Source organism: Chroicocephalus ridibundus, chromosome 2 (assembly GCF_963924245.1).
Source record: "Chroicocephalus ridibundus chromosome 2, bChrRid1.1, whole genome shotgun sequence".
In the NCBI taxonomy this organism is placed as follows: domain Eukaryota; kingdom Metazoa; phylum Chordata; class Aves; order Charadriiformes; family Laridae; genus Chroicocephalus; species Chroicocephalus ridibundus.
In genome coordinates, this window is record NC_086285.1 from 131,673,609 (window position 1) to 131,698,942 (window position 25,334).

General features: G+C 40.8%; 2 protein-coding genes, 1 long non-coding RNA gene and 2 other non-coding genes across 6 annotated transcripts; 1 reads left to right on the forward strand and 4 right to left on the reverse strand.

Annotated features, from left to right (window-relative positions):
• The first annotated feature begins 243 nt into the window (after positions 1–243).
• Positions 244–13,110, forward strand: MCMDC2 (minichromosome maintenance domain containing 2). Of its 2 annotated transcripts, XM_063326997.1 has the most exons (15): positions 244–824; positions 2,132–3,071; positions 3,182–3,312; positions 3,412–3,471; positions 3,797–3,992; positions 4,959–5,081; positions 5,266–5,373; positions 6,640–6,768; positions 7,294–7,525; positions 9,280–9,485; positions 9,817–9,983; positions 10,346–10,522; positions 11,016–11,158; positions 11,684–11,793; positions 12,333–13,110. In XM_063326997.1, the coding sequence occupies exons 2-15, from the start codon at positions 2,858–2,860 to the stop codon at positions 12,497–12,499; spliced, it is 2,163 nt and encodes a 720-aa protein (XP_063183067.1). In that variant the 5' UTR covers positions 244–824; positions 2,132–2,857; the 3' UTR covers positions 12,500–13,110. The 2 variants fall into 2 exon arrangements, with proteins under 2 accessions (XP_063183067.1, XP_063183066.1); XM_063326996.1 differs by lacking the exon at positions 244–824 and having other exon boundaries at positions 1,083–3,071.
• On the reverse strand, positions 9,971–16,695 carry LOC134512036 (uncharacterized). Its single transcript, XR_010070029.1, has 5 exons — positions 16,379–16,695; positions 15,422–15,535; positions 14,363–14,468; positions 13,778–13,931; positions 9,971–12,089 (listed from the first exon to the last, which is right to left on the reverse strand). It is a non-coding gene; the product is annotated as an uncharacterized LOC134512036 (long non-coding RNA).
• Positions 14,010–14,088, reverse strand: LOC134512371 (small nucleolar RNA SNORD87). The gene has a single exon (XR_010070106.1). It is a non-coding gene; the product is annotated as a small nucleolar RNA SNORD87 (small nucleolar RNA).
• On the reverse strand, positions 14,535–14,613 carry LOC134512372 (small nucleolar RNA SNORD87). The gene has a single exon (XR_010070107.1). It is a non-coding gene; the product is annotated as a small nucleolar RNA SNORD87 (small nucleolar RNA).
• A 3,738-nt stretch (positions 16,696–20,433) lies between the features above and the next one.
• On the reverse strand, positions 20,434–25,138 carry TCF24 (transcription factor 24). Its single transcript, XM_063324013.1, has 4 exons — positions 25,078–25,138; positions 24,007–24,102; positions 22,688–23,097; positions 20,434–20,547 (listed from the first exon to the last, which is right to left on the reverse strand). Exons 3-4 carry the CDS (start codon positions 23,069–23,071, stop codon positions 20,434–20,436), a joined length of 498 nt encoding a protein of 165 aa, XP_063180083.1. The 5' UTR covers positions 23,072–23,097; positions 24,007–24,102; positions 25,078–25,138.
• Positions 25,139–25,334: the final 196 nt, after the last annotated feature.

Sequence of the window (25,334 nt, forward strand, 5' to 3'; positions counted from 1 at the left end):
TTTTAGTCATAAATTTGGGGTTTATTTTCTTTTAATTAAATATATATATATATAAAAAAAGATGGCAGTGGTAGTTGAAGTTATTTCTGGGAAAGCAGCTTAATAATTGCTTACTGAGCTTTTTCATTTAGCAGGTTCTTCCTTTTTGGCGAAGCGTGAATGTGTTAAACATATCACTCGCAAAACTTAAATTCTCTTTGTTTCTTCTACTACAAGTTCATCTTATGGAATGCCTCGGTCAGATCAGGACTTCTGAAGGTAACGGGCTTTGTGTACAACATCAGGCAGTAAAGCCTCGCAATACCTCAGGATCTAGTGCTCTTGTTCCGCACCTCTCTGCGTTTCATGATGCTGCTTTTCAGAGTAAGATGGCTGGGTTCAGGCTACAGTAGTAGCCCCTTCACCCCTGCTGAGCTGACAAGTGGAATCTGAAGCACTTGTTGTGGTGAAGCCTACGCAGGAGATTGTCGAAGAACCAACACAGGAACCACCTGTGGTACTCCCTTCCTGTTTTGGCAGATACGTAATAAAGGGAGGTAAAAGTGTGTCTTTTTGTGACTAATGCAGGGGCTTTCACCTGTCCGTTGCGAAAGGGGATTGTTCCTCCCCTTCCAGAGGTGCAGCTGAGCCCCGTGAGGAATAGGTCGTCTCTCCCAGCGCTGTGGAAGCCAAGGAGCGGTGCCGCCTTTCTGATCTCTGGCCTCTTGGCCTGGGAGGAGAGCGAGAGACAACAGGAAGACGGGCTGACTGAAATGCATGACAGTTGTAAAAACGTGACTTGAAAGAGGACAGAAAAAGAGAGTTTAGAGGTGCTGTCCTGGGAGGTAAGTTTGCAGATGGCTGGCATGCTAAAGGCAGCAGTAAAATATGCAGTATTATATTAATGAAAGGGAGAAAATGGTTTTACGAATACATTGTCTTTTGGTGTTGATTACGCTGTCAGTACACAGCGCTTTTCTAGTGGCAGGAGTAAAGCCAAGGTAGTGCACCCCGCAGTAGCCGTGCACTCAGGGGGGTGGCCATCCAGAAGAGGTGGGTGGCTGGTGGGCCTTGTGGGTGACGGGTGGGCTTGGGGTTTGTCTTCACACGGCAGGGGGAAATGAGTTGTTTTAGCACTGGTGCTGCCCTTCAGGGGCCTGGTAATGGCCTCCTTGGGTGGCTGCGGCCAGCGGGGCAAGCAGATGCTGGGCTGAGGGGAGCTCTGCGGCCTTTCCCACCTGGGCCGCGCGGTGCTGCTGGGCCCGGTGGGTGCTAGCTGAGGGAGCAGATTCGGTAGCCCCGTTCTGCAGCTGTCGAGCCCCTCCCCACTGCCCCATAAATGTCCCTGCTCGCCTCTCCTGAAGGCACACCAGTGCCCTTGTAAAGAGAAGGTGCCATGGCCCCTCTCTCTGCTGTGGTGTGGGCAGCCTGGTGGCCCTCACTGCCTGTTGCTGCAGACGCAGAGGGGCATAGGAAGCTTGGAGAGAATTTGAAGGAGAGTGCTGGTGGGGTTTGTGATGAGGGGATGCTGATGGCAGGAGCCTGAAGCCAGGGGGGTGGCTTTAGGCATCGTGCTGTGTCCCACGCTGGAGTGCAGCTGCGTGGGGTTACCCAGCTGTGGGGGCACTGGGGAAGGCGGTCGTCCCAGTACTGGGACTGGTCAGACTTTATTTTCTGAAGTTTAGGTGACGGTAGTGTTTGGTGCACAACGACCTGGGCTATAGCTTAGACCCTCCTAGTTGTGTTTGGTGTCCTTCCCTTCTAACCCAGGGAACGCAGAGTCCGGGGAGATATGGTGGATCTGTGTGCGTGTTTCTTTTAATCCCTTCTTGTTGAAGATTTAAAGGACGGAGCAGTAATCGTGTAGGAGTAATCATAAAGAAAAATGGAAAAAAAATAATTCCTACTATAAATTCTCTTTCAACTTGTGCTTAAAATTTGTTACTTCAGGGCACTAAACACCTCCGCCAGCTGCAAACCACGGCACTGTGTGCATGCTGGTGCACTAGTATCCAGTTACTCCTCTCTTAGATGTTGGTCTCTTTGTCCTCCCAAAGCTTGAAGAACTACAGAGTTCACAGAGGGATCTTTCATGAGCTATGAGCATTGCTTCCTCATCAGCCCAATAACTCTTTGTCTTGTCCTTCACCAGGTAGCTAAATCTATTTTTGAAGATTGAAGTGGCATTTCATACTGGTGACCTACAGAGAAGACAAACGGCACTTTGTAGAAGAAAATCTGTAAGACGGTAAAACAGATATGTATATACAAAATGCCATATTTTGGCCTTAGTAATTCTCCATCTAAATTCAGCAAAGTATGAGACTTAACTCAGTAAAGACCATGCTTCTAATCACAGAGGTGTGGATAATACACAATGAAAACAGCAATGAAGAGCACGGTCAGCCCCCAAACCAAAACTGTACTTGTGAAAGTTTTATCTGTGGGAATCAGAATTGATCTGTGTACATGGATGGAAATAAGCGTTTGCAAGATCAACACCTTAAGTGGGTTCTACAGGAGGTAACAGCAGAGTAAGAAAGTCAGATTTAAAGATGTTGCCTAGTTTCACACTTTTAACAGCTACAACAGACTTCTCAGATAAGGGAGATATTTAAGTCTTCCTTTTGATAGGCTGATTATACCTATAAAACACATAGGGGAGGTTAAATTAAATGCAAGCTTTACTTTCATGGATTAGGGAATTTGGCAGCGAAATAATTCACTGAGGAAAATGCTAGAGCATTCTTCAGGAATTTACTTTGGGAATGTATGCTTCAGCCATTGGAAAGAACTTTAAATTGAATGGTGGTATCTTAAAAATCCTTAACGAATTGCATAGTTGGAGAAAAGAGACTTTTTTTTTTTTTAATTTTGTATGGCTTTGTTAATACACACCTTTATTATTATCATAGTATGGACAGTTCTAACGTCATTTCTTCACAGTTTATTCCAACATTTTGATAAAGAGCGCAAAGATCTTTCTTGGAAGATGCATCAAGAAATACAGAAAATGAGGGAAATTTCCCTTGTTTACCTTGACAGAAGCGGTGGCCTTCAGAAATTCGTGCATGATTGCAAAAAATATAATGGTATTACTCAATAGATATTCTGTTAAATATCTATGTTATGTTAGTGTGTAACATAAAAATATGTTACACAAATCTGTTATTTTTATTTAAGATACTTCTTGCACCTACAGACTCAAAACAAAGTTATGCTGTTTATCGTTTCATTATTTCAATAAATCCTTCTGATATTGCTGAATTAGATGCAACTCTTGGAAACTACATTCTTCATAATCCCATACAAGCTGCACAGATTTTTCAGTCAGTAAGTGTGTATTCATAGACAAGAGTAGACAAAAGTACATCTTCTAGATTTTTAACTAGACTTTTCCTTTCTAAAATGAAGTTATTTTTTCAATCATAGGTATGTTTCATAGCTATTAAGACATTATCATTAATTGAACAATTGCAGACAGAGGACCAGGTGAGTCTGCATTGTTTCCCTCCATTTAGATCTTAAATCTTGTAAGTATGGTGAAGTATTAATAAATATTATTTTTGCATTAGCTCTTCAGTTTTTATTTTCCCCTTGGTTGTAGTATTATTTGTAATTAAAAATAGCTGGAAGTCTCACCCAACCATATTGTGAAACTTTTGAGATAATTAATATGAAACTGAATTATTCTTACACTTCAAGTGTTTCTGAGTTTTTTTTTCTAATAGCTATATATCACATTGTGTATAACTAAAATAGTTTTAAATAAAAAAATATATCTTTATGGTACTAATGTAATTGTGTCTCTTGTTAGATTAGCATACTGCTGAAACCAACGCATTTGCCACCTTTACCAAGTTATCTTCTCAGTCTTTCTGCGTTTCCCTTTAATTACACATCTCAGAGATTTTATATATCTGAAGGAATAGCGATTGCAATGGGATGCGTAACAAAATATACCCAAGGAGCAAGATTTCTTTGTACTGAGGAAACCTGTCCATTTTCTGAAGGTAGTTAAAAAAAAAAAAAAAACACATTACTATTTCAAAAGCTTCTTAATCATTTTGATAACTTAACAGAGATTAAAAACCTAGCATGAAAAAGGCATTAAAAGGCATTTTCCTATGCAGACATTTTTGTAATCAGCACAGCATGACTTTTATTAATTGAAAGCAGCGGACCTTGCCAGTGGTTGCTCAGCATTACTAAATGTTTTAGGAGCATAGCTATGCCAGCCAGCCATTTTCCCAATGCTGAAGATAGTTTATGTGAGAAAAGATATGTCACCAATATAATTCAGTAAATTATCTGAAAGAAAAAAAAGCTATACGAATAGAAGACTTCCCCCGCACACACACCTTGGAAACTGTTTCTGTTTCTTTAAAAATACCACAGAACGGTATGGTCGAGTGACCATCAAAAGCTGCTAATACAGAACAGGTTTGCTTTAATGAGTGCCTGACTTATGTGGAACTACCTCTTTGAGTAAAATGACGGAACTGCTTGTAGCATTGCAGGATTAGGCCTTAGGTACATTTAAGGCTGTTTTGTTTGCTTCTTGCTGTAACAAAGGCCATAAAATTGTAAGAGAGAAGTCAAATGCCAAAGTTAGGGCACTGCAGAATAAATCATAACGATGTCTCTATGAGGGCACGTACCTCTAACAATGAATATCCATTTCCACGCGAAGTGGAAGCTGCAGTTGCTCGCTCCTGCTGCTCAGAAAGCCGGGCTGTTCTGCTTGGGAATGTCCAATAGGAAATTCTGCCATCTTGTGGTCGCCCTCTAATAAATTATACAGATCACTTGAGTGGATGGGTGGTATGTGAACGAATGATCATCTGAAGAAACACATGACAAATCTGGAATTTCACTGACCAGTATTGTAATCATTTCTATTCTTAATGGGAAATTTAAAATGGAAGCCATGTACTCATTCTAAATGTTTGGTAAATTAATAGGTAACTTTTTTTTAGGGTTTAGGTACATAAGAGTGCATATGCCTGGAGCTACGGAATCTGCCACAGTGAGGAATGATTTTGTGTGTAGTTTGTGTTCTTCACCACTGCAGGAAGACATGAAATTTAGAGTACTTGGTGGTAGGATCTATGTAGTTTTATTTTTGGATCTATTACTTTTGTACTTTCGTTACATAATAAGTAAACAAAATAGTTAAGTGGAAAAAGCTCCAAAATACACCAGTCATTAAAAAAAAAAAAAAGACAAACCGAAACTGTACTGTTTTCAAGAGAACTAACCTTTTCTTCGCCTTTGTTTTGAAAGATAAACAAATAGTTGAAATGATCGATGCAAAAGTTCTCAATGCTTTGAAAGGATATTCCAGTGATAAATCACATTTCAGGATTCAGACATTTACAGTTTTCTTGAGAGGTAAGATAAATTTCTGAGATTTGTCAAAAATGTTTTAGAATTGAACTGTAATAATCCCTTGCATTTTTCTTATAGGTCCATTTCTCTGGATAAAATTGTGAAAGTCATAATTTATATTGCAGTTCTTTAATAAAATTAGGGGAAAAAATATATAAAATCAGCTAGGTGACTAAACAGTATACACAGGTGATTAAAGAGTGCACACAGCAAAACTGTTGTGTTCACTTTTATAGCTTCATTTAAATAAAATCCCCTGGCCAGCTCTGCAGTATCACATTCTAACCATAGCTTGTTTTTTCCTCCTTTCTACTTCCTCTGCTCATACTGTGTTGTACTAACTTCATGCCTTTTTAACATCCTTCCTCAATCTAGCTGTTTTCCACATTCCATCAGGGTTTTTGGCTACCGCTACGTTCCACTGCAAACACTAAATAATTTCTAATGTGACTATCCAACTAAAATCACAACTCACCAACATGCATTCATTCATTCTCTTAAAAAAAAGGAAAAAAAAATTTAAAAACCCAGCCAAAACCAAAAAAACACCACCATGCAATTCTAAAAACTAAATAGCTCCAAGATAATAAGACACATTTTAAAAGTGACACTATATGTATATTGTTATAAAACATAATCTATGGGTTATGCATGCACTATATTTCCACTGGCTTCAGGGATCAATGAGGTTAGACAGGGTCTTACTGCTGAGATTCATATTTGGTTGGACCTAACTCTCATTTCCAAACAATAAATGTAATTTTTTTTTTTTTAAATGCACAGAAATACAAAGGTTCCCAAAGCTGCTTGTGTGTGTCTCTGAAATCTGTTTAGTTTGGATCTTTTTTTTTTTTTTTTACTGTGTTTTTTTTCTCTGATGTTTTATAGGATAGTAACTGATGATGGTGTCACCACAAATTTCAGAAAAGGAACATATACTTGCAAACAACTGCTCATTTTCTTTTCAATGCAGAACTAAATGCATCATCCATTTTCTTTATCAAGAATCTACTTTTCCTCACCCAGTGTGCCTTCCTTACTTTTTGCATTAATTAGAATTGTATGCTTCATTTACCCTAGTTCATTATGGCAAACCTGGTATCCAATTTGTTTTCTGCAATTAAATCATAAAATCAAATTGTTCAGAATGCGAAGAAAAGTTTTCCGACCATTTCTTTAAAACTGTTTTTATGCCCTAACACATCTGTAGGCTCCTGTCTCCCCCCTCCCACCCCAACTTTTTTTTTTATTATTTTTCTTTATTTCTAGATGAACTCACCAATAAAATGAAAATAGGAAACCACTACAAGATTATAGGAATTCCAGCTTGTGTACAAAATGGCTTACAAGCTACAGCATGTATAGAAGTCAATAGCATAGAGCTCTGTAAACCAAATGGTAAGGAAGTTCCCTTTAAAAATTGACTAAAAAAAGTTGGAAAACATTCTGGAACAAAATCCTGAGAACTGGTCCAGTTTTCTATTATCTAGAGGTCCAGGTTACGAAACCACTCTGGGACTTCCCTTTTACAGTCTGAAATGTATGTTATTGTTATTTGAGAATATCTTCTTTTGCCCAGTTTCCATACATTGGGAAACTACACTATTACTGACTGCAGTTCTTCGTCTTCTCTTTCCAACTTCTCCTATCCATTGGAAGGTACTTCGAAATCATACATTAAATGAACCTGATATTTCAGTTGGTTATTCCTTTCTTATTCTATCAGCTTTAGCAGATCACGTCTGCTACCTTTTTAGTAGTAAAATTAATAGTGCCAGATGTTTACATTCTGAATTTGTGCTTAGTAACAAAAACATTCATTCTTTGTAAGCTTTGTATCAAGACTATAATGGCAACTTGTTCTAATGTATCTACATAGCTCTCTTATGAAGTGTTTGTTAACCTGTGCTTTGTTTTAATTAGGTCCTTCATTTGTTGGTGACAATTTTAAGTATCTGCTCTCACTGACTTCAAGTTCATGCTGGAGGTTTACTGCCATCCTTGCCAATATCTTTGCTTCTCAAGTTGTCCCACCAGGCACTTACAATACTCTTAAACTTGCAATATTGCTGAGTCTAGTACAGACAGGTGAAAAAGAAAATGCAGATTATCTGGATCTGTTGATCGTGACAAGTGACACACTAGTAATTGATCGGTAAAGAGATTCCTTATTTTTCATGTAAATTAGAATTAAAAACATGACTATTTTCAAAGATGATAATAGGATCAGTCTTGCGTGAAAGGCTAAAGAGACTATATTTTAAAAGAATATACAGGGCTCTGACTTGGTAAAAATACCCAATTTTTTATCTCTGGGACATTTTTATTTCTTTCAAGTGATAAATCTAGATCAGAACTTCACTAATAATAAAACCCCTTAACACTCTTGTAATGATCTCAATAAGGTTTTAACACTAGCACTGTTTAGCAGAGCTCAAACAAAACATTCTTCTAAAATCAAAACTGAAGACTGTCCCAGAAGCTGGTAATGATAAAAGCAGAGGGCTTGACTCTTTTGTCACTTTAAGCCTTTTCATCACCACTTCCCAGCCATCAGCATTTTCAGTTAATAAGCAGCGCGTAAATACATACTTACAACTTTGTCACTCTTTTTCATAAAAACTATACTGATTAGGTATCAAAAGTCATGTACATCTTTACAAGTGAGTCAAAAATCTGGCTGTTGTTGCCTTTAACAAAATGTTTTTCTGTATTTATGCATTTTATGTATTTACCCCTTCACACAACTGCTAACACATTTTCACATACACTGCAGAAAAGTACAATGTACACAGCTTTAAATTTGCATTAATTTAAATAAAATTACTTTCCCTTTTCCCAACGCAAAACAGGGCTTCATTTTTATTTTTGAAAAATATTATTTTGAAAGTGGCATGAATTTTATTTTTATTTGAGAGCAAATTCATTGGTATTTTTAGTTGTGGAAAAAAATACTTGAACAATTTCAAAATTTATCGCTGGAAATTAGTTCAAATATGAAAAAAACGTGGGCTGCAGGACACTTTTCCCCAGGTCGCAAGTAAGATTTCATAAGAGAAATCATAGGAACTCGTGAGTGTTTTGAGAATCAAAACATCTGGTTAATATTAAAACAGTTGCACACTGTAAATCTTGGTCAGTTCTGTCATGTGTGTCGTCTGCATGTGCACATAGTATTTTATTGTCAGTAGCCTGTCAAAGTAGGCATTTCCTACATCATAATTCTATTGGTATGATAGCCTATTTATTAATAATTATTAATTTTAATTAATAATTTTATCCATTATTAATAATAGGATAAATCGTGCTCTGACGTCTTAAAATCATTACGAGCTTTTGATCGTGGAACCAGACAGACAATTTGCAACCTTTTTGTGCCAAGGAACATAGTACAGGGCATGAAAAAGAAATTCTATATGCGCTTTTTCCAAAAGATTGGGAGGGGTCGGGGGAAGGGGTGTTAACCCAGGCAGGCAGAGCTTTCAAGTTCCCAGACTTTTCATTTTTCCCAGATGGCCAAGACTGCTAATCCTCTAGCCTTTTAAATCACTAGAAAATTTTCTCTAGAATAGGAGATAACAATATGATGTTAAATTATGAGACGACTTTGACTTCCTAGGAGTTACTTCTATTGCAAACCATGATTTGCCTCATTGTTAAACCCGTAAGAAATACAGTCTTGTTGGCAGCTGTTGGTGGGAAAGGTTGGACTTCTACCTTTGTATTCAAAGTTACTTTAAATATTTAGTTTTGACACTGATTTTCTGTTGGGGGGTGGTGGTGTGTTGTTGCTAAGTGAGTCTGAATATATATAAATACCAGTATAAAGTATAGTATCGTTATTAAAGTTTTGAAAAACTGAACAATAATTTAACCGTTTGTGACTGACCAAATTATTTAATCCTCTAGGCTTCTGAATTACAGCATATGTCTTCTGCCTCGTGGTATCCGACACCCACCTTCCAGTGAAATTTTTCCTTCTGTGTCCAAAGATAAACATGGAACTGGAAGGGCCAGTATTCACGCTTGCAGTGCTGTGCTGGCTAAGGGTGGTATCTGTTACATAGGAGACTTATCTTCACATAAAAAGGATAAACTTGAACTTCTACAGTCTGGTAATTTCACACCTGCAAACACATGAGGGGACAGAACAAAACAAACATGCGAACTCATGGCTAGGTTTGTTCCCCAGCTTATGGCCCTCAAATGCTGGGAAAATCTATAAGCTATTTTTAACCATTCTGCGTAAGAAACAAGGACAAAAGAGCCAAGGTCTTATAAGCTTACATTTACTACACAGGCTCCACTACAGAGAGCCATTGATTGTGACATTTCAGTGAAATACATAATCATGACTGACTTCAGATAATGTGTGTGGGGGACAAGAATTTATAGTTAAACGAGATCAATTATGTTAACTAACTGACATGTTTTGTCCTGTCCTAGTGCTAGAGAGCAGAACGACAAACGTGTTCATTCCTGGGAAGAAGTATGGAGAAGAAGCTGATCAACAAGTTACTATTTCAATTCAGACCAATTTTTGGTCTTTTGTAGATGTGGATTCTTCCTCAAAGAAACATATACAAAAGGATAATTTTTTAATTGGACAGATGGTAAAGCACATGCCTTGTTATGACAGTAACCGTACTATAGCAGTCATCTGTGTTTATGGTCATTTCAACTTATAAAATAACGAAAACAATCAAATTTGTTAGTATTTCCCAAAAAGACACAACTTAAGTGACTTTAAATCAAGTATCTTCTAAAATGAGCTAGCTTTCCCCAAAGTAAGGTATAACTTATTTTATTTAGAATAGCTTTTGACAACTACTATTGAAACAAAATTTATTGGATAATTTTGCAGGATTCAGTATATATTGATATTGAACATTTCAGACTGAAAAAAAAACCTGCAATGTTTCTACAAGCCAAAGGGCTAAAATAATTGTTTTCTTTCTCTGGGTCTTCTCTTTAGGACTTGAGTTTGGTTCCACCTAATCTTCTAGATGTTTTTGGACTTTTGATATACAATGAGTTTCCTTCGTGCCGACTGTCTTCTCCTGTCGTACATCATACCTTGAAAAAAGCCGTTAATCCTGAAGCCATGCTGTACAAAGTCTCACAGCAGTTCAGAATGCAGGATTATGAGGAGGTAACAGATATTACCCAGTGATTTTGAAATGCATTGTACTTGGGAATGTCATACTATTTCTGGAATCAGAAGGTTCTCTCTGCACATTCTGATTGCCATATTCCATATTGCCACTAGCACTAAAAAGGATCATTGATAAAATTAGCTTCGGTTCTTCAAAAGGACCAACATAATAAATTCAGTTTGATCATATGAGAACAGAACTCCAGCACCTATTTTTTACCAGAATAGCTTATAATCCATAGTAAAAGTTAATATTCCATTCTAAACAAACTGTCAATATCTCTAGCATAATTAACAGATGATTGTGTTTAGTATCTGAGATCTATCCTGATGCATAACTGAATGGCGACAGCTGTCTTTCTTTATAAAAAACATTGGTAGAATATATTGTCCAAACTATATTACTATGCCACTGGTATGTTAAAAGGTGTGAAAAATGTAAATTCTTTATTTTCCAGTTAAATATTTAAAATGTATACCCTCTCTCTAGTTTATTTTGTTTGCTAAGAATCTTCATGTTGAACTGAGTTCAGAAGCAGAAAACCTCATTCAGGGCTACTATGTTGCAAGTCGCAGAGTGAGAAGAGATTCTATTCACGGATCAACATTGTCAACATCTGCACTAAAAATTCTGTATGTCCCACTTTTCAAAGTAAAGGAAACAGATCTACATTTCAAATAGAAATTGTGCTAACCTGCTCAAGAGCTTGTTAAATAGAAATCTAGACAAGACTCAAGTTTTGAAAAGTTCAAGCATAAAGAATCTTCTTTACCATTTATGAATGCCAAAAAAAAAAAAGAACTTTGCCAGGCACAACCCAGTGATTTAAGAAACAATTATCACTATTAAAGCTATCTAGAAAAATGGGACTTAAATTATCATGGCTTTGTATTATGCAAGCAAAAAAACCCCACAACATTACCAGTAGGTAATATGCCAAGTTCTACTGCTTTCATAGCACAGTTATGCATAATAATATGTACTTTGTCAAGAAGTATAACTGCACAGTATTTGTGGGAAGTTTACACAGCTGAAGTATGGAAAAAACCCACTTCAGTGTTAACTTCCGATTTACAGCAATGCTTGAAACAGTGCAATACATATTGTATTTATGTCTGCAGTATTTTTTGTTTAACATGCTTACATTCATCTCTTAGGATCTCACTGTCTAAGGCTCATACTAAACTAAGTTTAAGAAAGAAAGTACTTGAGGAAGATGCATTGATTGCCATCTTGTTACTTGAATCATCTCTTACACTAAAACACGGTAATTAATATAACTTGGTCGTTAGTCTTGGGTACATCATTTTCATATTTTGTCAGTTTGGAAAAAGTTACATCAATCGATTGCAGTAATAGTTAGTTCTTTTCAAATTGGAGTCCACAACTTCCACCGTTGATGATATAAGAAAAGTCTGTCAGTTGACTTTCCCGCAAAGAGTCTCAGTGCTGTACCTACGGAGGCCACAGGCCAGCCCCAAGCCTCCATTCTTCATGCTGGCGTATCTGAGGCAGCGCTCCGCTGACACTGGTCCAGGTTAAACTAAAGACAGATTTCTCTCCCTGGGGAAACAGAAGACAAGGGTTGGGTTTGGGTTTTTTTTGTTTATCTAGTATCACAATCCACTTTGTTCACGCACGAATTTGGCACTGAGACAAGAATTATCATGTAACACTTAAAAATAGTAACATACCAGATTGCATTACTACATAATTTGTGTCACAGTTGTTTTTTTCCTTCAAAGTCCTAGCAAAAGCTATTCAAGTCTTTTAGTCTAAGCCTTTTTTATTTTTTCCTTTGCTTAGGCAAGTCTGCATTATGCATAGCACCAAATCCTGTATTTCCATTTGACCTCAGTGATGAAAACTCCCTGCAACAGAGAGATAGTTACCTCATGCAGTGTCACCATCAGCTGCTGAAGTTTATTGGGGCATATGGCCCAGGAATTCACATTAACACTAATGAAGAGTGAAAACGCCACTCTGTAAGTAAAACCTGAGGCTCCTACTTTAGCTTTTTGAGAGACTGCAGTTAGAAACATACAACTAAGAAGGTTTTTAATATTTTTGTAAGACAGTTCAGTGATGTTTTGCTAAGGAATAAAGCATGGTTGAAAAGATTTAATTACAAGTGCTGTTGAAGGGAGGAGTGACATCTTCATTGTGGGAGGCCATGGCATCAGAGTAAACCCACAACCTGAACTTCTCTTCCTGGTTACCGCTGTTCATCCAGTTAAGTGACAGGAGTAAAGCAGGGTTTTTAGTGAGACTACAACTAACAATTAAACCATGAGTTTAGAGTCTAATGTTTCATTTCAACGACATCACCTCTCTGCAGTTTTTCTTGTTGCTTCTTTTCAGATGTGTCACCCACTGAGGGTTAAATAGTTTTGAAGTACGTTAAAACTTTTATCTAGTGTAAGCTAACTTTCTTAAATTATTACTCATGTTCTGTAAATTTTTAAGTGTATAAAAGTATCACTATACTCCTTGATGTTCTCTGTCTTTGTTTTACATCACAGCAACATAGTATTAGACCAGGATGGTGGTGTGCTCCTGCAATCTGAAAAAAACACTCCAGTGTTTCCACATTACTTTATATATATAGAGAGAGTGTGCAGGGGATAGCGCAAAGTGAAAAAGTGAAAAAAAAAAACCAAACCAACCTGTTATTAGATTACTTGGTAGGTAGGCAACTCAGTGAATTCAACTCTACATCACTGCAATAACAAATGTAAAGAATGGTGTGGCAGATAGAAAACGAGATGTCTGAGATACAGTATGCTTCTCCAACTATGGACTTTCCTGTACTTTATCTTCCTAGTAAGGATATGGCAGTACACATGATACTGAGCAAGTTTTACATCCAAGAGGTCTATGTTAAAAAAAAAAAAAAAGGCAGAAAAATGGTCCAATCTGGATAAGCTGAATAGCAAAGGCTTGGTGTGACTCCTACCCAGGATGTCATCCAGCACGATCATGGTGCTACTGCTCACATAGCCACAACAAAACATTGTCACTGAACATAGAAATACAAGATTTTATTCGTATACACATTGCCTTGAAGATAAGCAGAAAAGCTGCCACCATTAACACTGAAAACACTCTAATTTAGACAAGATAACACATTAAGTTTTCCCTCCATGTTTTAACCCTTTATTTAGTCAATTTTGATCAATTTATTTAGTACATTCAAATATTCATACTAAGTTCTAAGAGTATCCACTCCCTTTCTAGAGTGACACTCTCACCTGAATGTCATTTGAGGATTATTCACACATTTTCACTTGACAGCTACTCCTCTGCCTTACTATTGAATCAAGCAGTATTTCTGAGAAGCAGGAAGGGCCATGAGAGCATTTTCAAGTGCACTAAAACTCCACATTTCAGGCTGCTGTTTTCAACCTGGAAAAAAAAAGTTTTCCAAATAAGTCAGTCAGTTTTCTGTACCCTTAATCAATCATATACAGCATTATTAACTTCGCTGGCATTTCAGATTCAAAGATACACATCAAAACACACTCAGATGGGTAAACGGCAAAGATTTCATCATTATGCCAGCAAGACTACTTCTAGAACAGATTTACAATAGAATTCCTTTATAAATCACTATTTTTGACAAGCCACATTAAGGAATGTACATCCTAAGAAAAAAAAAAAAGTCTGCAAAAAGAGTCCAACTCTTTATCCTTACCTCTCCCCAGATTCTTCCATTTTAAGCAAAAATTAGAAGATAGTAGCAGTACAACAAGTAAAGGATGTAAAGTCAGTCAGTAGGCCAAAAGTGTCCTTGACTAACAGGCCGCACCTTCAGCTGACATAAAAAAGCAACTTACTTTCTTAAACACCCGTACTTCTAGAAGTGGATGGAGCCTACTGCTGGCTGTACGCGCACACACAAGGCTCAAAGACAGGGGAGCAGGTCATCTGATGTCATAGCACCTTTAAAAGAATACATGAAATCAGAAACGATGGTAGCAAATCAAACTGGAAAAATCCTGCCCATTAGCTGGCACATCAGATACAACATTGCTCATCACAAAATTCAGCTGGGTAAACGGCAAAGAGTTATCATCATTATGCCAGCAAACAGTTTTCCTGCCTGTGGTAAGACTGGTGTAATTTTTTCCAGGTACCAAACACAAGGGCATGTGTTAAGTTTGTTTTAAGAGATGTGTCTCTATGAACTGAAGAACCACCCTGTTTCTAACAGTTAAGCGCAGAATGGATTCAGTATAGCCAGGAACACAAAAACACAAGCCCCTCCATGTTGTTATATTCAAGCCCCAGGTGCCAAGTATCTTTCTAGAGGTAAAGGTCACTGCCTTTCCCTTTGGAATATATTCCAACAGGCCAAAACAGCTAAGTGCCAGCAGGGATAGCGATTTGAACACACTTTTCATCACTTAAGTCTCTCACTTCCAACTAGCATCTGTTAATTCTGCAAAACAGAAGTCCTGGTTCTCTCCCCAGTTAAAAACTGGATGCTCTGGTAGCATTACAAACCTCTCCCCCCGATTCCTTTGGGATTCTGGGATTGCACCCCCTTTGTTCTAGGGAGCAAGTCTTAGAGGTTTTATAGCTGTCATAATACCTCTTGTTAGAGCTTCAACCTCTTAACCCTGCACGTATAAGCAATCATATTCCTCCTTGTTCCATCTGCAAGAGAGTTTACAAGCCACAAAACGCTTTAGAGATCTAGGTTTCAGGAGGCTTTCCCCAACTTTAAGTACAATAAGAAATAATTACTTCTGTAGCTCTAGAATTCACGTGACATCTTTCTGCTTGCAAGGTAACAGCGTGGCAGAGTCCAGATTGAAGATTCCCAAAGTCAGTAACAAATTCATCTCTCAACTTCACTTGCTGCCTAAAACAATGAAAAGAGAAAAAGATACCTGATTTGGAGAACTGCTGAGCCAGGAGCAGAAAGCATCACTGCTTCCTTGGAGAAAATATGCCAGTCAAAGAAATACCAGCCTACCGGGCAACCTCATGGCTGGCTTTATTACCTGGGGAGAAAAGCACAGGCAGCATCAGCTGAGATCCAGGTTAAAGAGAGGCACGACTGTTTTGCTCAAAGCAAGCTCCAGCATGAAAAATGACTGATTGCAAGGCTATTACACTGCTCCTAACGAACAACCATCGCTGGGGAGAGGAGTACCCCAGCAGGGTACGGCCTTTAACCCTCATTAACGTGACACGCTCTGGGGAACTTGCTGATGAGTTTTGCTATCTGTTAATTCAGGTCAGCACTGGGGCCGTGTCCCTGCCAGGAGAGCATGGCCACAGAGGCCCCCAGGGTCCTGCCCCGTCACAACCCACCACTATGGATCCATGCCAACAACCCAAAAAGGGCATGGTCAGGGTCACCATACAACACTTGCCAAATTCCCCAAAGCAAAAAGAGGTAATTTATCTTTAGAATTAGGACACGTGTTTGCTGATGAAAGTGATTTATCAGCAAACCCAAGTCCCTTTGGATGCCCAATCTGTCATTGCTTTGAAGACTTGACAAACCAAGAGATAATTCAAAGTAACCACCACGGCTTGCCAGTGGCACGGCACATACTAATTAGGTCCCTCTTTGTCTCAAGACACACGCGGGTCCCTGAAAGCCCGCGTGGCTAATGAGCGTCAGCCCGAACTGATCCACTCCGGCACCCAGGCTAAGGCCGTTGTGGCACACAGCCATGATGGGCGGCAACTGAAACCAGGACACAGCTACAACAGCGTGACTTTTACAGCCTTTCAAGTGGTGGCTTATGCTCTTTAGGAAACAGTGCCAGCACGCCGTCCCGTCAATTACTGAGATTGTATATATCGTTTTGAAATGCCCGAATTGGATTTCTTACATTAAACAGCAGGGAACACTTCCAATTCCTCCGAAAAGCACCCATCAGGGATGGCTCTGCTGTTCAGCCCAGCATGTGCTCGCACCGACGAGCGCAGCGGCTGCTCCCAGCCGGCGGCAGGTCGGAGCCCGGCCGCTCCCGGGAAGGGAAGCGAACCCAGTCCGCGGCCTGCCGCTGCCGCAGGGCCCTGCACACGGCCGCCCCGAGACCGGACCCTGGGGCACGGAGCCCCCGGGGGCTCTCGGCCGCCCTTCGCCGGAGCCCCACAGCAGGCCGGTACCGCGCACGCCATATCTCCGCGCCCTCCCTTCTCAGGGCCGCACAGCGGGCGGAAGGGGCAAGCGGGCGGAGGGATCTCCTTAAATAGTCCGCGCGGCACCGCGGTGCTTTGCGGCGGGGCGGTGCCTGCCCTGGGCGCGGCTCTGCGCATGCGCACGACCCGGCGCGGCCCGCTCCGGTTCCCGGTGACCGGCCTAGTTCCCGGTGGTCGGGCCGGGGGCGGCAGTTCGGAGGCCGGTGCGGCGTTGGGCGGGGAGGGTCGGACACCCGTCCTGGCTGCGCCCCCCGCGCCTTGGCACCCGCCCTGAAGCTGCCTCGGCAGCGCTCGTCGCCGGCCCTGTGAGGGCTGGCAGAAGGGTGGCCCAACCCGTTGAGGCCGGTGGCCGCGGGAATCCTGTCACAGCGGCGGTTTCGGCCGAGCTCAGGCAGGGGACCCGGCGTGTGGCTTAGGGAGCGGAACACCCACAGTGGCTCCTCGTTGGTGTGAAACGGGAGCGCGGAGGGGCCGGGTGAGGTGCCGCCGCTGAGGGGAGCGCCGGGGCCGGGTCGGGGCCGGGATCCGGCCTGGCTCCTGCTGCAGCCCCCGGTGCCGGGCCGGGTCCTGGGGAGCCGGCAGCCAACGCGGCAGTCTGTATTTTTTGGACAGTTTGTGGGGTCGCGGTTTCACTCAGAAAAGCGAAGAATTTATTGCAGGTGGGTTAAGAAAGTAAACGAGACTACCTGAGATGGAAGCTTGTCCATTTTCTTTTTGGTGTGTCTTATATACAACAATATTCTTAATAAAACCCAGTGTTTTCAACCTTAACGTGCTTCCATTCTCACTGAATAGTCAGTCTTTTAGAAGTCAAAGCCGTGGAAAATTCATCTTTTTTTGGTGTTGTCATTCTGTACTTTACACAAGCACAATGAATACATTGTCCTAGAGGTCTCTAAGGGGAAAAGGAGTGATTGGCAGGGTATGTGTTAAGATAAAGCAATATATGGCTGGAGGGCACAGTATTGTAGTTACAGCTGTGTGTATGAGGAAAAAAAATATCTGTATGCAGCAGGTTTTGTATAGGCAGGTTATTTGCATATGGCCGCGTGAAGTTCACTGGTCACATCCCTCTGAAGGAAAAGCTGTGATAACAATAACTGAGGTTTGCAAAGATCTTTAAGTTACTCTGTGAAGAATGGTTCCTTTTGATAACAATGTGTCAACATTGTAGAATTTTATTCCTAAATACATGCTTATTTCCAGTGCCAAATGTGGAACTATTATATTTCAGTATACAAGGATATGAACTGTTCCTAAGAAATGAGCATTTGATCCAAATATCAGGTTTGAAGCAAACAGGTTCCGAGGATCTGTTTGGATCCTGGTGTAAATTTCTGGAAGACGAGAGCTCTTGCACTGGTCAAAGGAAGTGGGTTGCCTAACCTGGTGTCCAGACTCTGGAAGAAAAGGTATAAAAATTTGCAGCTGATGCAGAATAATTTGTTTCAGAAAAATAAATAATCCCAACTCATAGATATGGGGAGTTCTTCTGAAGTGGAAAATCTGCTGTTGTTACTCTGCACATTCTTACTGGCCTTTAATACATCTATAAACTGCTGCGGAGGTCTTTGCATTGTTATGGATGTGGCCACAATTTATACCAACGTCGTGGGTACAAAGTAGCTCCTGTCTTTGCTGCTGCATTTCACTGGCTGTCAATACTCCACCCATATTAGAGTCAGTAGAGCTGTTTTCTCTGTGCCACCCATTCATAACTTTCCATGTTTCTAGCCCTTATTCCTATCCAGTTTTCTTGCTTGCTTCATGAATAAGCCATCAGAATCTTTCAACTACATTTAATAGAAGAAGCCTTTAAAAACTGCAGGGTGTCTTTTTTTTTTTTTCTTGCTTGAATTCTGTCCCTCCCAGGTGTATTATTTAAGAACCTGTGAAGTGACCAGCACCCCTGTGCTAGGTAAAAGCATGCAATTGATGCAAAACATTACCACATTTTGTGTTTTCCCCATGCCATTTCGTATGCGTGATTCATACATGTTTTGTTTGTTATTATCAGACGGCTGCTACACTGAAGCAGCCTGAGGTTTGATACTGACTTCTGGCTGAGATTTCGCTTGCCCTTTTTCCCCTGACCTGATGCCATTCACTTAGACCTCAGTTACATACAAAACTTGTCTGACTTTTCTGTGCTCCTGTGTTGCTCCTTGACATTTATCAGTCTGACGTGTAGCCTGTGTCGTACACCCTCATCTTGTACAGCAAAGTACTCCTGGAAACCCTCGCTACTCTTTCATCTTACTTATTATTGTCACCTTTACAACTCCTTCATGTCTCCTCATTAATATCTCTCAATACAAATAGCTTTCCCAAGAATAAGAGGTTGCGCTCACCCCTTTATACTCCTACGGAAAGTACAGTTCTTTAAAAAGTCCGACTCTTATTTATGAGTAGATACTTGTCTGTGCAAAGCAGCTCTTGTCTACGTATTTTTTTATTTTTTTTTTTTTTTTCACAAAATGCAGTAGCTCATGTGTTGAGTGGTGCTCTGGCTATATAATTATAATCTTTTATTAAAACACTACAATTTTAGATAAGAAATGTATGCCTAAAATAAATATATATATTAAATGTATTTAAAATATTTCAAGTATGTTTACTATGTAAACGAATAATCTCGCTAAAAGCTCAGAATGCTGCAGGGGTGCTGGAAGAGTTCCGGATTTTACCGTGTTTCACATGATGGTTCACATTTTTACGTGATTTACTAGATGGTTTGTCCAGCTCTTTCCAAATGGAAGCTCCAAGCTCTATCTTACACTGGAGGCCTGATGTTCTGTGGTGCTGGACACTCAACTCACAGTGACGTGCGATGGCGTGCTCAGCACCTCTGAAAGACATCACAAGTTTGACTCAAGATTGAAAGCAATAAAATTATTTTTTTCCTAAGTGTCATTTTAAAACTTAAACTGTGAAGTCTTCCGAAAGAAGCTACTATAAATGCAGAATATTGCTATTAGAAACTATCAGTCCTGTACAATGAGAAACGGATACAGATTTTGCAACTCAATAAATACATAATGTCCACTGAATAATATTTAATAAAACGTCTACCTCAGCAATAACAGACTATATGGGAAGTACAGTGGTTTACAGGACAGATACATCAGATGGCATTTGTGCATTTAGTTTCAGCTTTTCTTGCCTAAATATAGAAGAAGAAAATTGTGCTGTGACCAAGCCAGCCCTCTGGGATCATTCGCTTCAAAGCACGAACTTGTTAAAAGACAAGATAAAGGAACTGTGGTTCCTTCAGCAGACAAATAGTTTTTGGGGCTAACACACACATTTTAAACCCCGCAACATGCAACACAACCGTATGGATCAATACAAGTGATACTTAATGTATGGAGCGGTTTGTTTGTGCCTGCGGCACGCAGCGCTGTGTGTGCGCAGGACAGATTTCAGCACATTTTTACTCCAGGTGAACACCCGCCCGCGTTTTCAGGGATAACAACACACATTTAAGATTACCCGGAGGATGAAGCCCTGACCCGTCGCCTCCTCCCAACCCCGCAGTTCAGATCCCAGCAACATCCTCTATGATTGAAACCCACCATGCGTCACATTAACTTAATGAGGTATTAATCACATTTAAGAATCCTTCTCTTCTACAAACAGTATTTCAGGAATTATAGTTTGTCTGTAGATATTACTTTTTAACTTAAATATATATAAGGTGTAATAAATAACATTTTTTTTTTTTTTAAAGTGAGAAGGGAGATTAGATTTGGGAAGTTGTTGATGTTTCTCCTTGGTTTGTGCTGTCTCCTTGTGCCGAGTGAGTCAAAAACTGTCCCGTAGCTCCAATGTATAACCTGGAACGCATTGGCCACTTCTGCAAGAGAAGAGACAAGGACAGCGCTGAGACACCCGCCACCTTTGCAGTCTGAATGCAGTCCTCGGCAAAACTTTAAGTGTTGTTGGAATCACAGTACGAGAAAATAGGAAAACCGTTGCTATCACCAGAAAGATCCCGTTTTCTCATTTGTTGGAAAACGTCATTGGAAGCCAGGTAAGAGAACCTCAGCCTGGGTTAAATATTTATTCTTGTAGCTCCAGTTTCTTAACCCGAGCAAGTTACTGCAAACGGCCCCGCGGTGGCTGCAGGGTGACCGCCGCTGGGTGCCCTTCCCTTGGGAGGAAGCACTCAGCTCCAGTTGGATGTGCCAAGTTCATTACTAGAGAGGTGGATGTCTGAAAAGATGATGTGTCATACGCATCGGATGCAAAAACACCTGAAATGCAGCCAGCACGTTGTTCCAAAATAATACAGGGTTTTTTAAGACACTTTTGGGAACAGGCTGGGTAACGATAGAGAGCTCTAAAAACTAGAGGAGCTGAATACTGCAGCTAAATCTCAGCTCTTCTATTTAAAGACATAAAGCAGCAGCATATTCTCTCTCGGAAAGACCGTACGATCTCATTCAGTGTTTTTATTTCAAGTGTGATGTTATGAATTCATCACCAATAAGACATCTGAGTTTAAAGTCATTAACCATATTTTTTGTTCGCTGTACACACAGCTGTACTTGGATATTTGACTGTCCTCACTATTTGTATTTACTGTGCATGATATATGTAGTTAGAGTCCTTATCTGTACTGGTTGTCTCATATCCGGCACTTCGGGGTATTTTGAAGCATGTACTATGATTTATCTGTGACTCTTTTGATCTAGAGCCAACTGAAAAATTAATTTGCTACCAGGAATATTAGAAAGATTGATTAGACTCACAGAATCTTTACAAAACGAAATACAGGTAAATGGCACAGAAATAAGATTATAAAAAAAATAATTGCTAGATAAATCCAGTATTGCTGTATTACAGTAGCCCGGGAAATGTGCATCTGGATCATTTAACTGCTGTAATAACTATTTAAAAGTACTTTTCTGCCAGTAATAGTTGGCAGCTGATAAGAAGTACCGTAAGAGACCTGTGTCCTTTCACTCCGACCAAGGGAACTAACAGAAGCTGCTTCAAACTTATTTTGAAATACATCACAAGGGGTTTTTTTGTCTTAAATTATAGACATCTAATCGGTATAAAGGTTTTGCTTTCTTAATGAGCCTGATAATCATTTAAATGGCCTCAGAAGCCTACGTTCACATCACGCTTTTTACAACGACCAACACTATGAACGAGAAACTCTCTGTGCATTAGTCACTTTACAGGAATTGCAGATTATTTCACAAATTAATCTTAATTAAAATCGTTCTGAATTCATCAAACTCTTAAGGAAAAAAGAAACCCAAACAAAAAAAGAAAACACCCCAGAGCTCTAACTCACTCCCTGAGACCAGAGCCAAAGAAAATACCGGGTGGTATTTGAGTCCCGTCAGTCAGTGAGCAAGGCATTTGAGAACCGTTTCCAGCCCCAGGTCTCCTCCAAGAGCAGCTTCCCCTCTGCATCGGCATGATTCATTTTTTGATGAAGGGGAGAGCAAGAGCAGCGTATACCAACTAGACTAAACCAATTAATCAGAAAAGCACTTTCACAGAAGGAATTAACACATGGCTGGTAATTACCGTCACCTCCCATACCTTGGCTGCCTCGGCAGGAGAAGCAAAGCAGGGCCAGCCGTGGGACAGCAGCATCACCTCCTACACATCTCCTACGGCCGGTTCTGATGGCTTTGGTGGGGCATCACCAAGGTTTCCACATGGGGACCGAGGAGGTGCTGGTACTCCTCTGGTGCTGCCCTCCGCCTTCACTTCCAAGGGACCAGTCCCACTAGGTTTGGACGTATGCTATATTTGATATTTTTGTGCCAAGTCCCTGAAGCTGGAGGGACAAAGCTCCAGGACATTTCCATCAGGCCCCTAGCACCTAGATACAATGGTTAGTCTAGGCAGTCTTCATGCATTACCTCTGGCAAGGTAAATAAGCTTGAAATCTTTAGTTTCATCTAAGTATCTGTAACACCTATTTACTACTTCACTGAGAGAAGGTGGTAGCTGCTCCTCAACTGTCCTACCTTGACAGGGTGGAGGTATCCGTCCCCTCGGAGGGTACCCAAGCCTTCTCCCGGTGACTCTTCCTCATCCTGAAGGCTGCGGGTGAGGTGTGCGATATAGGTGGTGGCCAGGAGGAGCACATCCAGCTTGGAGAGCTTGGTGTCGGGCGGCACAGAGGGGAGAGTCTTCTGCAGCTCCAGGAAAGCATGGCGCAGGGTCTGAACCCGGCTGCGCTCTCGAGCGGCGTTGGCAGCGGCGGGTCTGCCAGGAGATGTCCCAGCCCTCTGCCCAGCCGCCGAGGGCGGGCAGGAATTGCTGCCGGCAGCAGAAGGCAGCAGGGAATCGGGCTCCGAGCCTGGGCCGGAGACCTCCTCGCTGCTCTCAGCCAAGTGTCCACAGTCCATCGGTGACTTCCCCGGCAGGGAGGGTCCTGCAACCAACAAGAGCATCTCTAAAGGCAGCCACCCGCGCTATGCCGAAGCCAATGCTTTCTAAAAATAAAGATTATCAGAAATGCAAGTGCTGCCTCTGCCAGGAAAAGCCAGGACGCCGCCGGGCAGCTGGGCGAGCGGCTTTGCCGCTCCCTGCTTAGCAATTTGATATCACACACACAGAAGTTAAGCTCTTCGTAAAGATTAATTCCTTTGGGACAGTATGACACACAGAGCAATTTCTCTGAAATGACTTGTAGCCCAAAGGTCACCCGGCTCTTCTGAGGAAACCCAACAGGCAGCGCTGAGTGGCGCTGCCACAGCGGTTTCCATTTACAACCAACTAAAGATGAGGTTTATTTATTTTTATTTTTTTAAAACACATTATTTGTATAACTTCAGATGTGGGACCGTCTGTATATTTTTTCGATTTACCTGCCATCATCTTATTGACAGTCTTTTAAGTGACCAGTGCTCCATGGAGTACAGAAAGAAAAATACCCTGTTCAGGTGCAGCGGTGAGTGGAGCCACAGAGCACGGTACGGAGTTTTTGAAGGAACAAAGCTCGGTCCGCTGTTTTAGAGGTTCAGGAACCGACTTCTGTCCTCCCAACCCTAACGCTACTCAGGAATTTCCGTGCTTATCCTGTAGCTTCTACGTTTTCAAACATAAAAAGCATCTTGTAAACTGGCTTTTGGCCATTGGGGGGCAAAAGAACCTTTTAAAAACAACAGCAAAATGCTCCTTTTGAGCAAAACCGAAAAGAATGATGGCAAAGTCTTTTCCCAACTCCCAGAAAAGACGGTCAGGCAGCTCTGCCTGGAGTAAAACCCTCAGTCCTTTAATTCCTTCAATTCCACAGCAAAATGCAATTCAATCAATATTCCCCAAAGTGCTAGAATAATACCTGACCCCCTTGTCCTCGGTCAAGCAGCCCTTCCAGGAGACTCGGGCAGATCCCGGCTTTCACGTCCTGGGAGCGGCTGCTTCTGTGATGGCCCAGCTGGATGACAAGGGCAAGAACAAGCTATTAAAACTTTTAATTGCATTCAAATATAGTATAATTTTAGGAAATTAAATAAAACTGATGCATGTGAATGACTGAAGATCTGCATTTACAAAAATCAGGCCGTATTTTGCAAAGCATTTCGGCCACGTGCTGAAGTCCTGCTGATGTCCCTGTGTAATTGCGGCTGATAATGCCAAAAAACCCTGAGCCAATGAACCAAGTCAAAGATTTATAGCAGAAAAGAGGAAATATTTCTAAACAATCTTTTTTGCAGTGCTCTAATCTGATGGTATTTAGAAGACGTTAATATTTTTGGTGTTTTATTGTGATTAATTTGCTGATAATGGGAGTTTTATCCGGTAATCTTCTCTTAAACAGTAGTACAGTTTAGACTGAAATTATTTGTGAAATACTCTGTGTGCGTTATAACTGTAACCCAAGGAAAAAAGTCTTTTTTATTGTGATAATTATGACCCATATAAAATAAAACTCACATTAAGTCTACATGAGCTAGTCTTGAGTGAGGGCTGAAAAACGGTCCTTAAATTGGCTATTTCGTCTAAATTAAAAGTAACAAAGATCCCATGTGCTTTTTTTCTGGTTTTTCTCACTGTCTCAGTCAGATCTAGATGCATTTTAGTGGCAAAAAAAATCATCTCTATTGCCACTTCTCAATATAATCATGAAATACGGCAGCAGAGTCTATCGTTTCAGGTGTATCAGCAGGAATTCTCATTTGCCATCCCATCGAAATCCCACTGAAACAAGGAATTCTTCCCTGATGACTGGAAAAATCCCAATTACCCACGGACACAGACCAACTGGGTTAGTATAAATACCTGCTCGTCTGCTGAAACACAGGGCTGAGGCTGGTTTACACACAGGTTGGGTTTTGCTGTGTTTTGGTAGAACCAAATTTAGCGCTAGAATGACTTTGTGTGACATAAGAGTATATAGAAATGCACATACCTAAAAACCTCATTTCCTTGGGCGCCCCTTGAAGTAGAAGTTTCTGTTTGAGGAGCTTCACATCTACATCGGATTAAATCCCGAGCCTGCAGAAAAAAAGGAAGGAAAAAAAAAAAAAAGGCAAAATTTCAGCTGTGGAGGTGAGAGATTTCACTTTGAATTCATTTCTTCACTATTAGATTTTCCCATCAAGCACATGCAGCGATACCCAACGGCCTGGGAAAGTCCAGTACGCAGAAACACGGGATCTGCTCCAG

What these genes read in the sequence shown, in the direction of transcription:
- MCMDC2 (XM_063326997.1), top strand. Translation starts at nt 2,858, where the DNA reads ATGGCTTTGTTAATACACACCTTTATTATTATCATAGTATGGACAGTT. An exon ending in CTGCACAGATTTTTCAGTCA is followed by an intron (nt 3,313 to 3,411) that starts GTAAGTGTGTAT and finishes TTTCAATCATAG; the next exon opens with GTATGTTTCATAGCTATTAA. An exon ending in ACATCTGCACTAAAAATTCT is followed by an intron (nt 11,159 to 11,683) that starts GTATGTCCCACT and finishes TTCATCTCTTAG; the next exon opens with GATCTCACTGTCTAAGGCTC.
- TCF24 (XM_063324013.1), bottom strand. Translation starts at nt 23,071, where the DNA reads ATGGACTGTGGACACTTGGCTGAGAGCAGCGAGGAGGTCTCCGGCCCA. An exon ending in GATACCTCCACCCTGTCAAG is followed by an intron (nt 20,548 to 22,687) that starts GTAGGACAGTTG and finishes CTTCTCTTGCAG; the next exon opens with AAGTGGCCAATGCGTTCCAG.